Here is a 23,498-nt window from a genome sequence, read left to right as displayed (position 1 = left end):
CAGTTCTGGTATTTTTTGACGACCAGGAGATATTCCTACAAAGTCTTGCAAATGGATTTCAATTTCCAGGAACAGGACTAGTGTTCTGTGCTGCTAGCTTCTTCGATCATCGAGGTACAACTCATCAAAAGTAATACAAACAAGGGTGTCGAACATAGAAAGCGAATTCAAAGAAAAACAAATCTATGAAACCGTCTTGCTTTAATGGATAACTTTGAGATAAACATACCAATTTTATCATTCTAACTAATGATAAATCTAATGGCCACACTTATTCTGGTACTGGTTCCAAAGTCATTAATTTAATAACATATTTATAGGTAAGCAGTAGATGATGGAATTGTGAAATCCAACACAAAAATTACATGCAAAGGATAATTGTGTATTTATCACACATTTACATGAGACGGGTTCTTGACAAATAAATAATTAGCGCACAATTTGTGGATGCATACTCTGCCATCTTCTGAGTCGATCAGCAATCTTACCGCAAGTGATGCCTAGGTGCAGCAGTTCTTGGATGAGTTCAAGTCATGAAAAATCTCGTTGTCATACAAACAAGAAAAAATTACCTAAGAGTTTCCTTTGTACCCTTTCGAACTTTACAACGGATAGTTGGGAGCCCAAGATGCTGGTGTGCCTCGAAACGGTGGCAACCAGAGAAACCTAGAAATAATACCAAATTATCATGTTAATACAAATATTCTCCAAAAGGAATGTGGCGCCCTTTGCATAATAAAGTAAAACTCAATATATGGATTAATTCATACCATAATAGATTCCATCAACCTCAAGCACATCAATCTGTTTCCAAAAAATTGAAATTAGCTGATTATACACCTTCAAAGTCACATATCACATCAACTCTTTGCAAAGGATATTGCACAAACAATATCTTATATAGAGAATATACAAGAAAAAAGCAGAACGCAAGTTTGATCTGTGATTTTCTAGAGCTACACCTTTTCAAACATTAAACAAAATGAAAATGGAGCATTGCGAGAATGGGTTAACTCTGATGATATACCAAATATAAAGACAAACAGACAATGTCCATACCTCACAGATAATCTATAAATATACACTTCTGTTTCAATAACCATCCTGTCAAAGCTGATACCCAAAAATCTGATTTGCCTACACTATATAGATTGATGAATATTACAAATAGTGTCACATAGGCAACTCAAATTCACTAGAAGAGAAGAAGATCAAGTCAAAGCCTTGTCCGAAGAAAAAAAAGAAAAAGCCTTGAAAGAATACCAAAATAAATTGGAAGATTGGAAGGCAAGCAATGCACAAATACTCTCATGGTTTATGAATACCATGGAGTTCAAGATCGCCACCAATATCATCAAATTCAAGAAGGTATCTGACACATGGAGCTTTCTAAGAAGTACCTTTATCCAAAAAGATATAACTCGACTTTATTATCTCCAAGACAAGGTACGTAATTCAAAACAAGGAGATAAAAGTGTAAAAGATTTTTACGATATTTTATCTCCTATTTGGGATGAATTAGCCATGTTGGAACCAAAATGAGAAGATTCGGCTATTGATATGAGGACTCAAATCGAAAGAGAAAATCATTTCTCCTTTCTTTATGGCCTTCGACCGGAATTTGAGCAAGTAAGATCTTCCGTACTTCATAGGACCGCTTCTCCTTCTATAAGTGAGGCCCTTGCTCAAATTTGTCAAGAAGAGACAAAACTTGGAATGCACAAGTCTAATGATGAGGTCCTTGCCATGGTAAGACTCAAAAAATTTGTGAAAACATATAAACCACCTCACTTTGAGAAGAAGTTCAATGGGGAAAGACACAATGAAGGAGGATATAAAGGTAAAATTATTTGTCATCATTGTAAGGAACCCGAACATATAAGACCGGAATGTCCCAAATTTAAAAAGGGGGCCACCTTCAGTGAAGAACCTCAAGAATCAAGAAAAGGGGGCAACTTTAATGAATTAAATCTTGCTCAAATAGCAGAAGCCGTCTCACAACTTCTCAAGGCTACACCTTCTACATCCGAGGCTGCCATCTCTTCGTCGTCTCCTCCAGGTAAGACCTCTTGGATTCTAGACCCAGGTGCTTCTTTCCACATGACTCATAATGAGTCTCTATTATCCGATTGCACTAAATCATATTTCTCATGTGTGTTAACTGTCGATGGTACCTCTTTAAAAGTCAAAAGCTTAGGAAACCTTGATGATATTTCAAAAAAATTCTTTGTTCCAAAAGTGAGAGTCATTCCCAAACTGGATTTAAATCTTTTTTCGGTCTCTCAAATTGCTGACTATGATTATAAAGTATTATTCTCATCTAAGGCGTGTTGGGTGCAGGATCTCCAGTCAGGGAAGCTGATTGGGCAAGGCCATAGACGAGGAGACCCTTACTACATGGATTTTCTGTGTTTACCAAAATACTCGTTTTGTAATCATGTCAAAGACATTAATATAGATCTTTGGCATAAAAGATTAGGACACCCAAGTATATCCAAATTATCTTTTTTTTCATTTTTGAAAATTTTTTATAAAGATAAAAATTTTGTATGTGAAGATTGTATACTTGGAAAAATGCAAATGATACCTTTTGGGTCTAGAACCTCTCTGACACATAAAATTTTTTAATTAGTGCATTCGGATGTGTGGGGTCCCGCTCCTGTTATGTCAAAAGGTGGTTATTCATACTATGTTACATTTATAGATGATTTTAGTAGACATACTTGGATTTACTTTCTAAAACTCAAATCCGAAGTTTTTTCATGTTTTAAAAACTTTTATAATCTAGTTAAAAATAAATTTAAAACAAAAATTAAAGACTTCTGCCCCGACTCTGGGGGAGAGTTTCTTTCAAATGAATTTCAATTATATCTAAAAAATCATGGAATTGTGCATCAAAAATCATGCCCTAGGACACTTCAACAAAATGAGATTTCTGAAAGAAAACATCGTCACATCATTGAAACTACTAGAGCTCTACTTATTTCAAAAGAAATTCCAAAGCAATTTTGGGCTAAAGCTGCCCTAACCGCAGTCTATCTAATAAATAGAATGCCTTCTCAAACTTTGAAAAACAAGTCTCCTATTGAAAAACTCTTTAAAATTTATCTTGATTTAAAAAGGCTAAGGGTATTTGGCCGTAAATGCTTCACGCTTCTTGAAAAATATAGCAAACTCTCTCCTAAAACTATAAAATGTATCTTTCTTGGTTATGCTGATAATAAAAAAGGATATCGATGTTATGATAAAACAAATGATAAACTCTATGTTTTTAGAAATGATACCTTTCTAGAAAATGACAATGAATTTGATTTTGAAGTTCCTAAGAAAGAATCCGAGTATGCTTTCTTATTTGATTTGTTACCCAATAAAGGTATTAGTAATGATACTGAAACCTTCGAGTCTATTAATGACTCAAGTAGCGAACCATCTCAATATCTTCTTCAATACTCTAGACGAATTACTGGGGAGCATCCATGTGCCCTTGACAAATATAATCAACTAACAAATACTGAAGAAACTAGTGTTAGAAGGTCAGAACGAACACATAGGCCTCCAAGTAAGTTTGTCTCATACGAATCCTTCTTACCAAACTACAGGGCATGTCATCTAGCCCTTCATTCCTATCATGAACCATCCAACTATAATGAGGCCACAAATATAAACGAATGGGTTAAAGCCATGAAAATTGAATTAGATGCATTACACAAGGCTCACACTTTGGCAATTCAACCTCTTCCTATCGGAAAGAAGACAATAGGGTGTAGATGAGTGTTTAAAATTAAAACAAAAAGTGACGGGTCTCTTGAGAGATATAAAGCAAGATTTGTTGCAAAAGGATATTCTCAAGAATATGGTATAGATTATGAAGAGACCTTTGCCTCAATAACTCGTATGACTACAGTTAGAACTCTAATTGCTATAGCATTCATTCGAAAATGGGCGATATATCAGTTAGATGTTAAAAATGCATTCTTGAATAGAAACTTAAATGAAGTATACATGGATCCTCCCCCTGGTCTGTCTATTGAAAAAGGCACGGTCCTTCGTCTTCAAAAAGCCTTATACGAGCTTAAACAAGCCCCTAAAGCATGGTATGATCGGTTCAGTGGTACGATATTAAAACTTGAATTTAAATCTTGTTACATTGACACTGCTCTTTTTGTGAGATCTACAAGTACCTCATTGATCATTCTTCTTTTGTATGTTGATGATATGATCATCATAGGGAATGATCAAAAGGAAATTGAAGATATTAAAAATTTGCTTAAAAAATCCTTTGATATGACTGATCTTGGTTTTTTGAGATACTTTTTAGGAATTGAAGTAGCCTACTCACCAAGATGATACATTTTATCTAAAATCAAGTTTGCAGCTGATATTGTTGAGTGTTCATGAATCATTGACACAAAATATGTTGATACTTCTGAAGTAATAAATGCAAAAATGCAAGCTGAAGATGGAGTATTATTATATGATTCAACCCCTTATCGACAACTTATTGGATCATTGATGTACCTGTCCATTACAAGGCCAGATATTGTGCATGCTGTACATTCTGCAAGTCAATTTCAACATGCGCCCACAACCGTCCACATGAGTGCAATATTAAGAATAGTTTGATACATCAAGAAAACTATATCTAAAGGACTATTCTTATCATCTTCCTCATCCTTAAGTCTTATTTCTTAAACTGATTCTGACTAGAGAGGAGATCTCAATAACCGTCACTCAACTACTGGCTTTTGTGTGTTTTTAGGTGATTCTCTCATTTCTTGACGATGCAAAAAACAACAGAAAGTGTCTTTATCCTCTACGAAAGCTGAGTACAGGGCAATGGCTACCACAACCACTGAAGTTTTGTTGATGAAAGCACTACTTTCCGATATGGGTGTTGATGTCTCAGAACCTTCAAAGCTATGTGATAACAAAAGTGTCATCTATATAGTCAGCAATCACACATTTCACGAGCGAACAAAACACATTGAGATGGATTGTCACTATGTTCACGAAGAATATTTGAAGGAGACTATTACATTGCCATATGTTCAGTCTGAATTTCAGATTGCAGACTTTTTCACCAAAGCTCTTCCACTGCCTCAATTTTTGTATCTTCTTAGCAAACTTTCGGTGATTTCCCCATAAGTTTGAAGACGAGTGTTAAAAATAAAATTGTATTCAAATATCCGCTAAGGGTATTTCTATCTTTTATCATATAGTACAGTCCACTAGGGACTGAAATGTAATTTAGCATTGTAATAAATAACCTGCCCAACAGTCATAATAATGACTGTTGGAAGGCAGTGACTGCCTCCCATGTGCTAGAGTGAGGCTCTATAAATAGAGCCTAACTCCCTTGTTATTCCTTAATGCTCTTAGAAGCATTTGAGGGTTTTCTCTAGAGTTTTTTTCCATCAACTGGAGTGCTGTGCGATCGTAGAATGCCATTGCGGTTGAAGGGAAAGTTTTATAGGACGACTATTAGACCCGCTTTACTATATGGTACGGAATGTTGGGCTGCCAAGAGACATCATATTCAAAAAATGAGTGTAGCTGAGATGCGGATGCTTAGATGGATGTGTGGAAATACAATAAAAGCTAAGATTCGGAACGAGGAGATACGTAAGAAAGTAGGTGTTGCACCCATTGAAAATAAGATGCGAGAGAATCGTTTACGGTGGTTTGGACATATTCGGCGAAGGCCTAATGATGCTCCAGTTAGAAGGTTGGAGAAATGGGAAAATAGATTAGTTAAAAGAGGTCGGGGTAGGCCTAGGAAGACTTGGATGGAGATGATCGGAAAGGATATGAATGCTTTGAACCTCACCGAGGACATGGCATTGGATAGAAATGATTGGAGGAAAAGGATTCATGTGGAAGACCCAAAATGAATTTCTTTTTTGGTTCATATCGCTGACCCCAATTGTTTTGGGATGAAGGCGTAGTTGTTGTTGTTGTTGTTGTTATAGGCTTGTATGCCTCTTGTGTTGTTTGCTATTTTTATCTCTTTTGAGATTGTATTTGGTCCATTAGTGACCAACCTTAAGTGAGTTTATTAAATCCCTTTGTTGGCATTGTATTTGTTTCACTATTGTTTCATTGTACCTTGTTTCATTACAAAAGGGACTGCAAGGTATGATTTCACTTGGAATATAAGGCTATCACAAATTGGGTCTTGTGGCTTGAAATATAAAACTTCTCAAAGACTTGTACGTTGATATTAATGAAATGATCTACCCGCTAACCTCAAATATAATGAAAGAATCAAATCAATTTTGGTGAATCAATGCAAAAGAGCATTATACCCTCATGTAAAATCTTAATATCAACTGCCACATATCTTCAGTAGTTGGGTAAAAGCTAATCTTGTTAGGATCACATTCAAACTGCCCCAATTTGAGGAGTAGCATCAAAGAAGAATAATAATTTTTCATTACTATGCTTTGGCATTGACCATGCTTGATATCAAATTTGTTAAATAGTTTGTAAACAATACCATATTACTACTCTCTCTCTCTCTCTCTCAACAGTCAAATATGAACTGTTGATTTTACTATTTCCGATCTCTACATTATACTGCTATCTCAAGCAAAAAATACACACTTGAGACTTGTCATCGGAAAATATATATGGGATATGATGGAAACTGAGCTTTGAAGGCAGGCTCAGAGGCACACGTTAAATGTGTGTCTATAAAGCAACGGTTACCCCACATACAATCAAGTCCTTAGTGCAATGGGCTACGTGCAACCTCACTCCTAGATACAATTGAACGTTGCCTATTCGCGATGGTTGGTCCACACTCTGCACTAGGTGAAATTGAGCTACTTGACATGCACCACCTTGAATAACCTTTTGACTCAAACCAAGTTAGTCTTATACAAAGTCTAAGCTAGATAGAAAGAGAGAAAAAAAAATAAGTTGAAAAAGTGCTCGAGAGAGCATAAAACTTAGGGAGGGAGAGAAGGAAGAGGGGACAAAAGAGAGAAAAAAAGATAACTTGAAAAGTGCTCAAGAGAGAGCATAAAACTTAGGGAGGGAGAGAAGGAAAAAGGGACAAAAGAGAGTTCATAGCTTGACGGTGAATAAGAAGGGGAGGCCTGGGTATGTATAGATTCAAGCCCCAACGGCTAGTAATAAGTACTGTTAGCTAATAATAAGTGCTAACGGCTACGATAAAGGGGTCAGCAACTATTTGAATTAGCTATAACAACTAATCAAAGGAAGTTACAATACTAGACTTAATCAAGGGACATAAAGAGTAGGTAATAAGTCAAAATGACTCTAATGAGCCCAAGATCATCTTAAAAAGAATGCTTAGTCAAAGGTCAAGCATGAGTATTTGACCATTGGACATTAATGTGAAACTTCTACAATGTTAGACTAAGTCAAATGGTGAAAATATTGACTAGGTTAAAGTGTTGAAATATTTATAAACTTGATTGGTCAAAATGTCAAATACTATGCCACATGGATATGACGACACAAACGAAACGGGGATCTAACCATTTTTATGAAGTTTTTAATAATATTGTAATTAATGTATCGGAACCTGTATCACATGAGCCTAAGATACAGAGTGTATCGTACTGTAAGATAAGGAAAAAACTTAAATTAAAAATCACAAAAAAATATGAAAAATAAAAAAAAAACAGAGAAAAATCTCCAAAAAAAAATCAGAAAAATTATAGAATGCAATAGAAAAAACGGAACAAGAACATTAATATATACATTATGTTTAACGACCCCAAACTGACTCTCGAAAAATGCGATTTTTTTCTTTTTTTTTAACAATTGCGGAAAACCTTCCAAGGACTAATGGCACATTACAGATTTAATATTCACAACCCATCAACCATTTCAAACATAGAATAAATTTAAACCATGAACTGAAACTTCATTTATTAATTCAAATAATGTTAATAAGTTAAAAAAAATCCAAAATCAACTCTAGCAAATCTCGTGTACGTCAGAACCCGGGTCACTAGACCATAATCCTCAAGTCTTCCAGCCAACCAGTCTCTTCATCACGGAGCCTTACCTAAAAAACATTTTTAGAAATCGGGTAAGAACCAAAGTTCTCGTACGAGACCCTTTAAATTTTCAACAGTAAGGAAATAGCATAAAGTAAATCAAGCATAGATTTAAAAGGGTTCACAAGATATTATCAGAACAAACTTATCATCTAAGCAGTTCAAATAAGAAATAAACAATCTTATGCTAAATCAAACATTTAAATATTCATGAATTGCTGCAACATGCATGAATACCTTTTAAGTTCATTAATCGATATTTTCTTTTGCATGCATGTTCTTACTTAATGTACATCCAATTTTTAATGTCCACTTTCTTAACAACCCACAAATACTAAAAACATGCATAATTTCTCGAGATTTAAAGCAATTCCCAGTAGTAACTTATCACACAATTTGTATTTTAAATTACTAGGTTTCAAACTTGTTCTCCGACCAATATAAGAAATCCACACCATCCATCGGAATATTAGGAATCCACACATAATGTTGGGACATCAATGTAAATCCACAACCATCCCCGTCACTTTCTTAGTATACCAATAACTACAGTTGAGTCAACAAGACCAACCGTAGGCAAAGTGGATAAAAGTTTCCTACAACTGTGGATGAGAACATAAACGACACATCAGGTTCTTAGAAATAACAAATGCACATGGTGTTTAGTATCCTCACGGTCCCCTATGACCATCATGGGGGGTTTCCACTATTTCAGAGGGATACAAGGAAAGAAAAATTATTACACAGGTTGGTCTCTTTTACCATTCTTAATCAATTCAAGGTTATTTACACAAGAACAATTATCAAAATCCTCATGCAATAACAAATTTTGGGTCATTATCCTATTAAATTCAGTAGTGTAATTAATTTAGAAAAACCAATTTTTGAAAAATCACTTTGCAATGCAAGAATCACAATTTAATATTTCGCCGCCCTCATAGGCCCATCAATGGTTCAAACATTACCACAACTAGATAACATTGCAAGATTTTTCAGTGAACATGAACCACACATAAATAACCAAAATTTCATGTTCATAACATATGCATTTTAATGCATGCACATTGAACCATGTGTAATAGCCTTACTGTATTGTCAAGAAGTCAAAACAGTTAAAAAATCACAAATGAATAACTGTTCAGGCTATATTTCTACTGCGAAGAGTTCAAGAACGCAAACATCATATAAATACATATATGTTCTATGTTGTGAAGTTGTTAAAAAAGCAACCAGCATATATATATATATATATATATATATATATATATATATATATATATATGCTATGAATATGTTAAAAAGCAATCAACATAAATATATATTTTATGCTGCAAATCTATTTAAGAAGCAAACAACATATGACAGCATGATGCAAACATATAACAGCATGAAGCAAACAACATATAACAATATATATATATATATATATATATATATATATATATATATATATATATATATATATATATACTGTTGCGAATCTGATCCAAAAAGCAGACAACATATATATACATATGTATCTACTACTGTGCATCTGATCCAAAACACGAACAACACATATATACGTATATGTATACACAGCTGTGAATCTGTCCATAACGCAGACGATATATATATATATATATATATTGCTGCGAATCTGAACATAACGCAGACAACATATATATAGATATGTATATAGAACTACGAATCTGTTCAAAACACAGACAACATATATATAGTCGTATATGTTGCTGCAAATCTGGTCCAGATTGCAAACGACATATATATGCACGTATATATTGCTGCAAATCTGTTTCAAATTGCAAACAACATATATATACACGTATATATTGCTGCAAATCTGGTCAAGAATGCAGACAACATATATATACACGTATATATTGCTGCAAATCTGGTCAAGAACGCATAAAGATTAAAATAATGTATCAAGAACATAAACAATACAAGTTTGTACATGCAGAAATTCACAGGCATGTTCAAGAACGCAAAAAGATTAGAATAATGCATCAAGAACACAAACAATACATGTTTTATACGTGCAGAAAATTGCAGGCATGATTAAGGATGCAGAAAATCAGTTTTTAAGCATCAATAATGCAAAAATACATGGGATATACATGCAAAAAATTGCAGAGATATTCAGGAATGCAAAAAATTCAGTTTTAAGCATCAAGAACGCAAAAATACATGTGATATACATGCAGAAATTTGCAGATATGTTCAAGGATGCAGAAAATTCAGTTTTAAGCATCAAGAATGCAAAAATACATGGGATATACAGGCAGAAATTTGCAGACATGTTTAGAGATGCAAAAAATTCAGTTTTAAGCATCAGGAACCCAAAAATATATTAATAATCTAGACAACATTGGGATGCTATATATTAGTAATCTAAACAACAACATTGGGGCGCTATATATCGAATATTAAAGTACTTGAAAAGAACTCTAAACTATGGGATATTTTATGAGAGAATTTTGATTCTAATGAATCCTTGTCTATAAGTTGATGAATTTTTACCCTTAGATCTAGAGCCGTTGTTGGGTATCTAAGAAGCAAACTTTGATAATCCGTTCAATAATATAAGTAGAGTTGATAGCACTACCTTTAGCTAGTATGGAAGCTTAATAGCTGAAAAAACTTCTGATAGAGATACTATTTGTACCCCTTATAGCTACGCATTGCGATAGTCAAGTAGTTATATATAAGGCATAGAGTAATATATATGGTGGAAAATTTAGACATATAAGTCTAAAGTACAATTGTGTGAACAGTTTAAACAATGAGTAATCTCAATTGAATATATGAAATCTTGTAAAACTTAGCAGATCTGTTAACAAAAAGGCTTCTCAAAAAATTGTTTATAAGACATTAAAGGAAAATCTCATTTTGCATAAGCAAGTTGAGCTAATATATTGGTAATCTAAGCAACAACATTGGGACACTATATATCGAATATTAAAGTACTTGAAAAGAACTCAAAACTATAGGATATGTTATGAGAGAATTTTGATTCTAATGAATCCTTGCCTATAAGTTGATGGATTTTTATCCTTAGATCTAGAGAAGTTGTTGGGTATCTAAGAAGCAAACTTTGATAATTCGTTCAATAATATAAGTAGAGTTGATAGCACTACCTTTAACTAGTAATGAAAGCTTAATAGTTGAAAAAACTTTTGATGAAGATACTATTTGTACCCCTTATAGCTATGCATTGTGATAGTCAAGCAGTTGTATATAAGGCATAAAGTAATATGTATGGTGGAAAATCTAGACATATAAGTTTAAAGCACAATTGTGTGAACAATTTAAACAAGCAAGAAGTAATCTCAATTGAATATATGAAATCTTGTAAAACTTAGTGGATTCGTTAACAAAAAGACTTCTCGAGAAATTGTTTATAAGACATTAAAGGGAATGGGGCTAAAGCCTGTATAGGTAATTACCCTTGATGAAAGCCCAACCACATGTTATGGGTCAAACCAAGTCTAGTGGTTCAATTGGAGGAACAAGTCACTGGAGTGATTAGCTAAGTACTTATAAGTTTTAGCATTGTAACCTCCGTTGACTAGCCATTATAGTCAATCCGACTAGTTATTGAGTCATTTGTTATTAGTCATTCAGCATTAACACTTATTACTAGATGTTAGTACTTATTACTAGTCATTGGAGCCAAGGTGATCATGCATATATTTTGCATTTTATTCATCTTATTTTATGCATGATCCATGATAAAATCGCATTAAAAAACTCATTTTTATTGTTGCTTTCGAGAAAGTGTTTTAAATTGAATTTTTGGGAAATATTGCATTTTCTGATTTGGCCTTGCGTTTTTCAGTGTTTTAATTAGTTTAGAATTTTTCTAATTCGTAGTTTAATTAGATTAGGACTTAATTAACTAAATTTAATTAGTTTAGGAAAAAACTCTTTTAAAAAACACATTTTTGAGGAAGACCTGTTTTGGAAATTGTGAAAATATTTCGGACTCTTTTTGAAAACTTGTGTTTTGACCTAGAGTAGCATTATAAATAGTTCTTTTCCAGCCATGAGAAGACGTTTTTTCCTCTGCAGCCTGCGCCCCTCTCTCTCTTCTCTGCCTCCCCTTCTTCCTTTCTTCCCCCTTTTCGATCCACCGATTGCCTACCTCATTCTTCTTGCTTCTTATGCTTCTCAATCTATCTTCTAAACTTCATTGTCGTCGGTTCCTTGCATCCCCTTTGCCGGAGAGAGAGCTGAAGTCTGTTTGGGTGCAGCAAGGTAAAAAACCATCTTCTTCTCTCATGTTTCACCGTAGTTTTTAGTTTTCGCATCACATAAATCATAACATCCAACATGTTTAATTTTTTGCAAATGCATGGCATCTAGAGTGATCTGAGTTTATTGCATCGAGTTTAGCATATTTGTTTCAACCATTGTAATTAAAAAGAAAAAAAGAATATAGAACCTGTTAGCATTGTTTACAAGTAGATTTGATATATTTTGTGTCATGCGTTTTCTGTAGATTAGAGTTAGCGTGTTTTTAGAGTTGGTTCAGTTATTAAGGTAGCTAATATTTACTCTAGCTATGTTTTGTTTTACTTCAATCTGCTGATTTCCTGATTCCTTTCTTTGAGTTGCTATATTAGAAGAATTAATTTTCTTTGTGTTCGTTAGTTTTAATTTTGGTTGATGAAAACGTTGAGTGTTACAAGCGTTGATTTATGCCAACATTAATTCATATGACATAGGGTAAAGACTGGATGGTGGGCATGTTCTGCGTTAAAATCTTTAGTCGGCTGTATGTTTATCGTTTTATTAATAGCAGTTGTTCTTATTAGCATCAAACATCAGCGTTTTCCCTTGTGCACTATCACCTGACTTAATTAATGATTGTTTTATTACTTTAGGTGTTTCAGCAGTTTATTGCATTTGTTTTTTAATTTTATAAGTTACTAGTTGTTCGTTCTTTAGTAGGTTATTTCATTAGACGTTCTTTTGTGCATTATCTTATTAGTTTTATTACATTAGTTCATTAGTTACTTCAATTACCGTGTTTTATGTCACAGGTTATTTAGTTCATATGGTATTGATTATTTTATTTCTTAGGTTGTTTTTCATACATAGCTTTCTTTATTATTTGCTTAGCTACATAGTTGTTTTAGGTATTGTGTTAGTTAACCCTTTTTAATTCAAATAGTTAAATCAACTTTTAGCTTAAGTAAATTAGATTTGATTACTTTGCAGTCTTACGTAGTAGATTTAATTTAAGTAGTTCATATATTAATTTAGTTCATGTTAAGTGTTCGTTAGTTATATCATATTTAGTTAAGTTAGATCCACAATTTTCTTTAATACATAATTAGTTTTTTGCTTGTTTAAATTCAGATTAGTTTGTTTCCTAGATTGTTAATAGTGTTAAAATGTATCATTCAACATTTGTTATATTATATATATTTTACATATATAAAGGATAATACATATTTATATATGGTATATATGCATATGTATTATCCTAATTATATATATAAAATATATATTTCTCTATTTATAGGCATAGGGGTAGTTTAGACATTTCACAGTTTTACGCATATTCCATTCGGAATATGTTTGTAATTTAATTTTATTTTTTATTTTTTTATTTTTCTCCTTTTTTTGGGTTTGCGCCACCTAGGGAGGCTCCCCAAAGAGTCGTTGGGGGCTCCCAATGACTCCTTTGGGAGCCCCCTTTGTGGATCCTCTCTTGTGTTATAAATAGGGGTCTCCCCCTTGTATTTCTTTACTCCTTGGAGGAGCTTATGCTCCATTGTATAGGGTTTTTACCCTCTTCTTCCTATTTCTTCAATAATATTCAACTTATGACTTTAAGTCATATTTATCCCTTTTATGAGTTTATGTATTAGCACTTGATGTGCTTTTGTTGTTCCCTTAAGTGGGTATATTCGCACTTAATGTGCATGTGTATGGGTTCATTATCGAACCTAAAATATTCAAAGTCACTTTCTAACATGGTATCAGAGCTTGGTCACGATGGGGTTGTCCTTTGATGCAACGGAAAGCGTGTTGATCAAGAAATGGTGAAGTATTCATTGTCCTTCTCTTTTTTCTTAAGTTTTCGGTATGTATCTCTTTTCTTAACATATTATGCATTATGAAATTATTTTTTGCATATGAAGTGTTTATAATAGTTGAATCACCTCTTTTCATATTTCGCATGTTCAAAATTTTTTAAAAAATATCTCCTTTTAAATTTAGTAAACTTGTTTTGCTATTCAAATATATAAATTCTTGTTTATATGTTTATCGATTACTCATCACATATAAATAGTAATTTATGTTCTTTCTTAAAATTGTCTTCAATTATGTGGGATTTATGATGATTATATAAGTATTTCATAAATTAACTTTTAAAGATTATATATGATCTCTTGATTAATGATCTTTGTTTAAAAAATCTTTTCTCTCATATAAAGTCTAATTGGTTTTGAGTTTTTCTCTTGTTTATGGATTTTAGTGCATTTTTTTTGAAAAATCTTGATATAATTCTTGTATAAGAATCTTTCACATCTAAATCTTTGTTATGAATCCTAAGTAGTTCTTGTCAATGATGTTTCAATGGTTTTGGTTTAGTTAAAGGATTTTGAAAAATTATTTGTGATAAATATGTTGTATGAACCATTGTGTTCATTAGGAAAGATCTTTTAAAATCTTCTCACACTATATAGAATGCATAGTGTATCTATTGCATCCTTTGGTATAAAAGACTTCATTAATTTTTGAGTTTTCTTCTAATGATACAACTTTATAAACATGTTTGTTTGTATTTTTCATATAAAGTTTCAAAACCTCTTGATTGTATCTCTAAGGATGCCTACATTGGCCATAATATGGTCTTCTTTGTCTTAAATTGCATTTATCAAGCATATAATTACATAATTAAAGCTTGAGAGTCTCAAGCATTTGCTTCCATTTTATGAAACACATGCATTATCGCATGTTTATTATTTATATGTTTTTTTTGTATTTTGATCAAGTGTTGTGTGAGTGTTTTCGTGCACTTGTTCTATAAAGTATTTATGCTTGTATGTGTATTGTCTCTTCGTAGACATTTTCACATGATACTCTCTTTTCAATAAAGAGATTTTTTATTGCCTCCTTTAGAGCTTGTGTTTATTTTTTATGAACTTGTAAGATTGTTTCTTTTATCATTATGAATGCTTCCGCAATATCTTGGTACATGTTGTCCTAAATTTACACATTTAAGATTATTGCCATTTTACATCTTGGTATACATATAATTGCAAATTATAAAGGCTTGATTTGTTTCTTGGATAATTCCAATTCCTTTCTCACACATGACATAGCTTAAGTATTTCATGTTGTGTTTATTGAGTCTTTTGATAATGATCATGATGTTGCTTAATATTTCATAAATTGTGTTAGTTGCATAATAAGTCTTTTTGTATAAATGACTTCTTTTGAAGATTAAGCATAATTCGGATTTATGCAAAATTGTTGTTATAAAGCATATTATTGTGATTGATTATATTGGACCTTTGATTCAATTTTTAATCGGTCCTCTTTTCTTTGAAAAATGATTTCTAAAGTGTTTATTGCCTTTTTGTGGCATTTATATTTGCCCATCACATGTTATTTATTGCATCATTTGTTTGGCCTTATTATTGTTTTATTAGAGATGTTTGTTGAGGTGAGTTATGGGCACCTCGTGTTATATCATTCTAGATTGTCCACTTGCCATATTATAGATGGTGATTGAGGTGAGTTATGGGCACCTTAGGACTCTAGAATGATTTGGTATATGATCTCTAATTATGAGTGTGTCACTCATTGTTATGTCATTTCAGTTTGTTCACTTACCATATTATAGATGGTGGTTGAGGTGAGTTATGGGCACCTTGGGACTCTAGAACGATTTGGTATATGAGTGTGTCACTTGTTTAATGTTGGCCATTGATCTTATGGATGCTCTTATTTATATATAAATGTGATGAATATATGATGTTTAAAACCTTAAATGTTTTAAGGTATATTAAAATCAAGGTTTTGGGGTTATTGCCCAACCTTTTATTGTTTATGAATCATATGAGTGCATTTGCACATTTATGTTTTGTGCTTTTGTGCACAAGTGTTCTTGGTGTGTGTATATTCACACATTTTATTTCAAAATGATATTGTTAAGGGTATTCTTTTTTGAAGAATATTGTTTCAAGGTTTTATTTATATGTTTGTCATTACAAGTTTTATTGCCTCAAAAGTCTTCTCCTTTTATGCTCCTTATCTAAATGTCATCATATGTAGACAAGAATTTTATTACACCTTCGTGTGTTGGTAGCCCTTTGTTGGCTTTTGCTCTCTTGGTCTAGTAGTTGAACACTTGTCTTGAGTGTTATTTTATGTAGACAAGGCACGTTGATTCACACCATGGTGTGTGATTTTAGTCCATGTTGGCGTTTGTGTCCTTGTTCTAGTCGCTGAGATGTATGCCCATGGTTGGCTTATTTCACTCATTTCAAGTGTCATCTTATGTAGACAAGAGATGTATTGTGTTTTAGCCCATGGTTGGCTTGTTACTCATGTTCTAGTAGCTGAACATACTTGGTTTTAAGTGTATTTTTGCGTAGACAAGAGATGCTTTTGGTCCATGTTGGCATGTATTCTCTTGTTCTTGTCGTAGATACACTCATTTCAAGTATTATTATATGTAGACAAGATGTTCTTTTGCACACCTTTGTGTGTGTCTTTGGCCTTTAATGGCATTATATTTATATTCTTGATCTAGTAGCTTATACACTTGATTTATGGGTTTTGGAGGACTAATGATGTAGTGGTTTGTAATGGATGAACTATTGTTTAAATTTGCAAAATTTCATTTATGACTTGTGTTTTAAGATATTCAAGTGAATCATATTTTTGATATGCATATTTTAAAATCAAGTTGATTTTTTGGCATTTAATCTATATATTAAGTGCTTATGGTTCTTTGGCCACTTTTGTATGCAAAATGTGTTTTTTGTCAATTGAGTGAGATTTTCCTAAATGGGTAAGATTCTCTATTCAAATAACACTCTTCGTTTTGCCTCGTAAATGAATTTAAAACTTTGTGAACTCTTGTGTTTATTTTGTCTAAAGTATGCTTGGAGACTTCGTTTCTCTTGTTTGGCACTTCATTACATGTTTGAAGCATGATTCATTAATGATTCCTTTAAGTATTAATTCATTTCATGATAATATATGCATATGCTCTTTATGGCCTTTTAGGATCTCATTCAATAAAGCATATGTAACTTATGCATCTTCGTAGGCTTACTGTGGTGTCCCTTAGGGGACCATTGTGTTTTTCCCCATTATGGGGTTATGTTTGTCCAATGTTGGACTTTATGAATGCATTATGCATTCTTGCAATTCATTTCTGCATAATTTGCTTCCGCTCACTCTTTAACATGATAATTGATTTTTGAAACTTTGGTCTTCTAAATTTTCTTTTCATGCTAAAGTAATTATCCTATTATGCATAATTTTTGCACCTTGTTAGGAATGTTCCATTTTGAGTAAAGTGCAAAGATATTTTTTACTTGTTTTTTGTTGTTGTTCCTCAGGATCTTGAAGATAAGAGGAAAATAAGTACCTTGGATAGATCATGGAAGGTGTTCATCGTTAAAGACGTTGGAGGAAGACATTTGCAATGACATTCGTACTGATGGCTCTTGAAGCCTTGAGATTCTTCCTCTTGCTTTCTTCAATCTTTTCGTTCCCCCACGCAAAGCTTGAGGGGGGGTGTTAAAATGTATCATTCAACATTTGTTATATTATATATATTTTACATATATAAAGGATAATACATATTCATATATGGTATATATGCATATGTATTATCCTAATTATATATCTAAAATATATATTTCTCTATTTATAGGTATAGGGGTAGTTTAGACATTTCACAGTTTTACGCATATTCCATTCGGAATATGTTTGTAATTTAATTTTATTTTTTCTTTTTTTATTTTTCTCCTTTTTTTGGGTTTGCGCCACCTAGGGAGGCTCCCCAAAGAGTCGTTGGGGAGCCCCCAAGGGTCACAAATGTGACCGTTGGGGGCTCCCAACGACTCCTTTGGGAGCCCCCTTTGTGGCTCCTCTCTTGTGTTATAAATAGGGGTCTCCCCCTTGTATTTCTTTACTCATTGGAGGAGCTTATGCTCCATTGTATAGGGTTTTTACTCTCTTCTTCCTATTTCTTCAATAATATTCAACTTATGACTTTAAGTCATATTTATCCCTTTTATGGGTTTATGTATTAGCACTTGATGTGCTTTTGTTGTTCCTTAAGTGGGTATATTCGCACTTAATGTGCATGTGTATGGGTTCATTATCGAACCTAAAATATTCAAAGTCACTTTCTAACAAATAGTTTGTTAGTAATTAGTTTTACTATTTTGTCTCGTAGTGAATTTGTTATTAGTTAGTTTATATCTTGTTTTGCTGAATTTTAAGTCTTAGATTTGGTTAGTTTTCTTCGTTCTGTTGCGTTTCATGTTTTTTATTATTGCAGGGAAGCGATCGGACGTGCGGTGGGCCCGTTTTTATACCCTCGAAAAGCCCTCTGAGGTCCCCTCAAAAGGCCCTTCAAGCCCCTCAAGAGAGCCCTTTATGAATAGTGATAAAGAACATTAAGCAAGGGACACAAAGGGACAAGAAACTTGGAGCACGGAAGATCTTTTATTTTATTTTTAGATTAGGGTTTATTTTATTTTATTCATTTAATTAGGTTTGTAATAAGGCCGTTATTCATTTGTTTAAAGTTCTCCGCAGAGGGCTGCACTCTATTCCTTATTTACTCAATTAATTGATTTTTCTTTTTGGCAATAAAGAATAGTTAGTTGTGTGATTAAATACAAAGTATTTCTCGTTTTCTGAGTTTGACCCGAACTTCACCACTAGTGTGAGCCGGTTTTTATTATTTGGTGTTTGGCTTTCACTTAGTTTTCATTAAAAATATTGTTTTAAAAATTGTTTTCCAAAACTCACACCACTAGGCTTATATAAAGCAAGCCTACCCTTTATTTCTAACATCAAACTATGAGATCTTTCCTCTCCCCCCCCTCTCTAATCTTCCATGCCCTCTATTAAATTCTTTTTTGAAGCTCTATCTCTTATCCCTCTATCTAGCTTACACTTTATCTAACACTAGCTTGGTTTGAGATTAGAGGCTATTTAGTATTCAAGGTGGTTCATGTTGAGTAGCTCAATCTCACCTAGTGTAGAGCGTGAATCGACCATTGCATGTATGTGAAGCTCGATTGTATCCTGGGAGCAAGGTTGCATGTAGCCAATTGCACCAAGGACTTATCCTAAGTGGGGAAACTATTACTTTAAAGACAGTTGTACGTCCAAAGTGTGCCTTCGAGCCTACCTTCAAAGTTCAGTTCCCACATATATTTCCCAATAGTCATGATATCAACAAGAGTTGGGGTCACCAAAGCTAGACAAGGTTCATGCAATTGATAAAGCCCTAGGTACATGACCTGCACAGGAGTTCAAAAGTGACAAGTGAGAGGAGAGCATTGACTAAAGAGAAAGCAACCACAGAAATCTAGGCAAGTATAACACTTAGTAACAATTTTCTTTCATCTCAATTGATTGATATTATTACATTTTGTCTTCCTTAACTTGCACATTGCTGAAAATGAATTTGAACTATTTAAATTCCTGCTGGTCAAACCAAATATACTGCCAAGGGTCATGCTAAAGAAGACATAATAAAACAAGTAGATCTGTAGACAATCTAATCCTAGGCTTTTGATGATCTCCAATGCAGGATATTTTGAAGGATATGTAGAAGATAGTAATTGGCTTCAGTTCAAACTGAATCAAATTTGGTGGATCACGATGATAAATTATTATAATTTTTTGCCAGACATGATAGAAGCAGAAGCTCATATAATGCTGCAGAAAGTGTAACAGAAACCAAAAAGAAAAAACTATCAGAAACAAAGACAAAACTAGCTAAACACCAAACTAGTGGGCTCAACAGGAACAGGAGCACAGTCAATCAGTCTATCCCCCTCAAACACTGCACACACAGAGATAGCAAAACAGAGTGCAACCATCACTTCAGAGAGGTAAAATCAATTAACCAATCAATATACAGAATACCCAACTTTAGACACGCTCATTTATCCCAAATGCTAACTATGCTGGAAAAATTCAGTCATCGAAATTAACCACAAAATGACGATACCAAGAAATTGTCTCGAGAAAAGGTTCAAGCCCAAATCAACTTCAGCATCCATATTGTTGAACTGTGTAACCAACAATTCAGCAACAAAATGATAACATGAACAAACTGTCTCGAGAAAAGGTTCAAGCCCAATTCAATTTCACCATCCATATTATCGAACTACAACCAAACAATTTAGCTACAAAACCACAACAACGCACAAATTATCTCAAGAAAAGGTTCAATCCTAGGCCAATTTCAGCATTCATCTCGTTGAACTATAACAAACTCATGCACTCCTCTAGACCAGAGAACAACTCAACAATCATAAAAAAAAAAAAGATTACACACAACAAACTAATCAATACTAGAAAATAAGGCAAAGAAGCAATTCAGGGGTACTGAGAGAAAAGGACATGGGGATATAATAGAAAGCCAATAATGAATACAGATACAGACCGGCTCCTGAAGACCAATCTCACTGATGCTCTGCATCAGGTCCTTAACCTTCTGTGGCTCGTTCGCTCTAGTTCTGGTGAGTGGTCTCCGAATCTTATCGAGAGGAATCTCCAGAATCAGTGGCCCCTTTGATTTGGGTGCATTGAAAGGAGCACCTGATAATCAAAAGGAAGAACAGAAATGTTTCCAAAAAAGGAATCTTAGGGGCAGAAAAGCAGTTTGAGACTCCAAAAAGCAAAGCAGAGAGAAAAGAGAGACCATTGGACTCGGGAAGCGACGATGTTGCTCGGATGGAAAAGGAGTTCCTCATGGGAAGGCTGTATCTGGAAGGAAGATGCGCGTAGCAAACATGCGCCATCTCTCTCTCTCTCTCTCTCTGTGCATCATCATTCGGAGCAACACTAAAATTGGGATGTCATGGAGACCCGATCAAGTCAATGGCAGACAGTGTCACAAAGATACGAGGTACGACTCGACGCGCGAGTCCCAAATTTGCTAAAGAAATAGGATACGATGTTATGGGTTTTAAATTTTCGGGCCCAAGAACCTGAGAGCGGATCATATGAAACGCTGGGTGACATTAGCAATGACCCAGCAGCCAGAACCGTTAATCCAGTCCTGGCTGGGTCTGCTTGAACTGAGCTACAACATAGGGAGCGGGATTAACGGTTCTGGCTTCTGGGTGACATTGCTAACGTTACCCAGCATTTCGTAGGATCCGCTCTTCGGGAAATCCGGTTCTACTTTTTCCCCTTCATTTTTTTTTTGTGAAGCCTTGACACTGTTATGCTTAACACGCGTGTCGTGTCAAGCATTTGAACCCGTCTGTTGACTACCAATGCTAGGACTTTCTTTTTCTTTTGTATTCTTATGGATGAACACGATGAGGAGGGAATAGTGTGGATAGCTCACAAAAAGATACTTCGATTTTGGATGCCACTTGTCATTACGTGATAGACCCCCTCACAACTTTTTTTTTATTTTAAACACAAGCTGAGGTTAGGCAAACCCTAGATATACAACTATATCATTGGGTTTTGAACCTGCAACCCAAGCTGCTCCTAAGGGTGGCAATCGGGTCGGACGGGTTGTGTCGGCGGGTCAGCATACCTCAACACAAACCCGACCCATTTATTAAACAGGTAACTCGACACGACTCGGTTAACCCCTTTAATAAATGGGTTGGGTCGGGTAAACGCGGGTTAGCGAGCGGATTGGCGGGTCGGGTTCGGGTAAACAGGTTGACCCGCCCGCCTAACCCGTTTATTAAACGGGTCAGCCGGGTTGGCATACCCCTAACACGAACCCGACCCGTTTAATAAACGGGTTAGGCGGGTTGACCTGTTTATGACACGAACCTATTTAAGCCAAACCCGAACCTGCCTAAGAAGCGGGTTGGCGGGTCGTGTCAGGTTTTGCCACCCCTAGCTGCTCCTACAAGACAAGCTGAGCCCCTATTGGTGGCTTTCACTTTCTTTGAGATAAAGCTGCATGTTTGATTTTTTTTTTTTAATCTCAATCTATCCTTGTCAAATTAGGACTATCCAATATGCCCTATCAAAGTAAGGCCAAAATCCCAAATCTGGTTATTGAAAAAATATCTTAATTACACGAGAGAATCTTGCAATATTGTAAAAAAAATTGGCTTTTTTTATCATAAAACATATAAATAAAATAATATATAATATAAAAGATTAAAAATTGCTTTTATTGAGTTAATTTTGTAATAAAACATGATATTTTCAAAAATAAGTGGTATTTTTAAAAATATCACATTTTTCCGATACTGGGAGGCAGAAGCCGGACTGTAGAAAGGAGGAACAAAACCTGAAACATTTTTTAAATATTATATAATATTTTTAAAAATATCACGAATAATCACAATATTTAAAACATATCAACCATATTTATGATATACTCCACGCCCATTACCATTTGAGGGTAGTGGTGTAAGTGCATCGGTTCAAGGCTTTGCAATCACTATGAGAAGTGAAGATGCTAATTACCCACAAAATATGATCATTTTCTATCTTGTTTGCCTTTGAAATGGCTACAATGTGGCTAGTGGGAGGGGTGCGTGAGGGGGTTGAGGTGAAGACCCTGGATCGACGCCTCCTAGCGCTGGTGTGTCAGCTTTTTGCGAACATAAGGTAGAGAGTCATCGCAGACCCTACCCAGAGTTTACCTTGCGGGGAGGCGGGCTCATGAAGTGGCTTGGTCCTCGACGAGGGTTCCTCAACATAAAAAAAAGAAAAAAAAGAAATGACTATGAATAGAAGGCAAGGTCCATTAGATTGTGCAGGGTTCTATTTGCCAACACCCAGTTTTCAGATTTAGGTAAATATAATTAGCTATCTGAATCATTATTCTACTTCCTTCAAAGTACAAGGAAATATATCAACAAAGAACTTTCATATTTATAAAATTGGTGGATTATTATTAGGGGTAGCAAAACTTGACACGACCCGCCCGACCCGTCAACCCGCCTCTTAGGCGGGTTCGGGTTGGGCTTAAGCCAACCCGTTTAATAAACGGGTCGACCCACCTAACCTGTTTATTAAACAGGTCGGGTTTGGGTTGGGGGTATGCCAACCCGGCTGACCCGTTTAATAAACGGGTTAGGCGGGTGGGTCAACCCGCCAACCCGTCTGCCAACCCGCCAACCCGACCCGTTGACCCGCCAACCCGACCCGTCAACCCAACCCGCCAACTTGAGAACCCGTTTACCCGACCCAACCCATTTATTAAATGGGTTGGCGGGTCGTGTCGGGTTACCCGTTTATTAAACGGGG

General features: G+C 34.5%; 1 protein-coding gene across 1 annotated transcript; it reads right to left on the bottom strand.

Moving 5' to 3' along the window:
- Positions 1–319: 319 nt before the first annotated feature.
- SRX (sulfiredoxin) lies at positions 320–21,093 on the bottom strand. The gene is made up of 5 exons (XM_089979999.1): positions 20,965–21,093; positions 20,707–20,861; positions 771–804; positions 573–666; positions 320–500 (listed from the first exon to the last, which is right to left on the bottom strand). Exons 1-5 carry the CDS (start codon positions 21,062–21,064, stop codon positions 485–487), a joined length of 399 nt encoding a protein of 132 aa, XP_089836125.1. The 5' UTR covers positions 21,065–21,093; the 3' UTR covers positions 320–484.
- Positions 21,094–23,498: the final 2,405 nt, after the last annotated feature.

Source organism: Nuphar pumila, chromosome 11 (assembly GCF_984573655.1).
Source record: "Nuphar pumila chromosome 11, dmNupPumi1.hap1.1, whole genome shotgun sequence".
In the NCBI taxonomy this organism is placed as follows: Eukaryota; Viridiplantae; Streptophyta; class Magnoliopsida; order Nymphaeales; family Nymphaeaceae; genus Nuphar; species Nuphar pumila.
This window is presented reverse-complemented; position numbering and strand designations above follow the sequence as displayed.

Coding starts and splice junctions, on each gene's coding strand:
- SRX (XM_089979999.1), bottom strand. CDS start 21,064: ATGGCGCATGTTTGCTACGCGCATCTTCCTTCCAGATACAGCCTTCCC. Junction 20,862..20,964: donor GTCGCTTCCCGAGTCCAATG/GTCTCTCTTTTC, acceptor TTTGATTATCAG/GTGCTCCTTTCAATGCACCC. Junction 667..770: donor GGTTGATGGAATCTATTATG/GTATGAATTAAT, acceptor TATTATTTCTAG/GTTTCTCTGGTTGCCACCGT.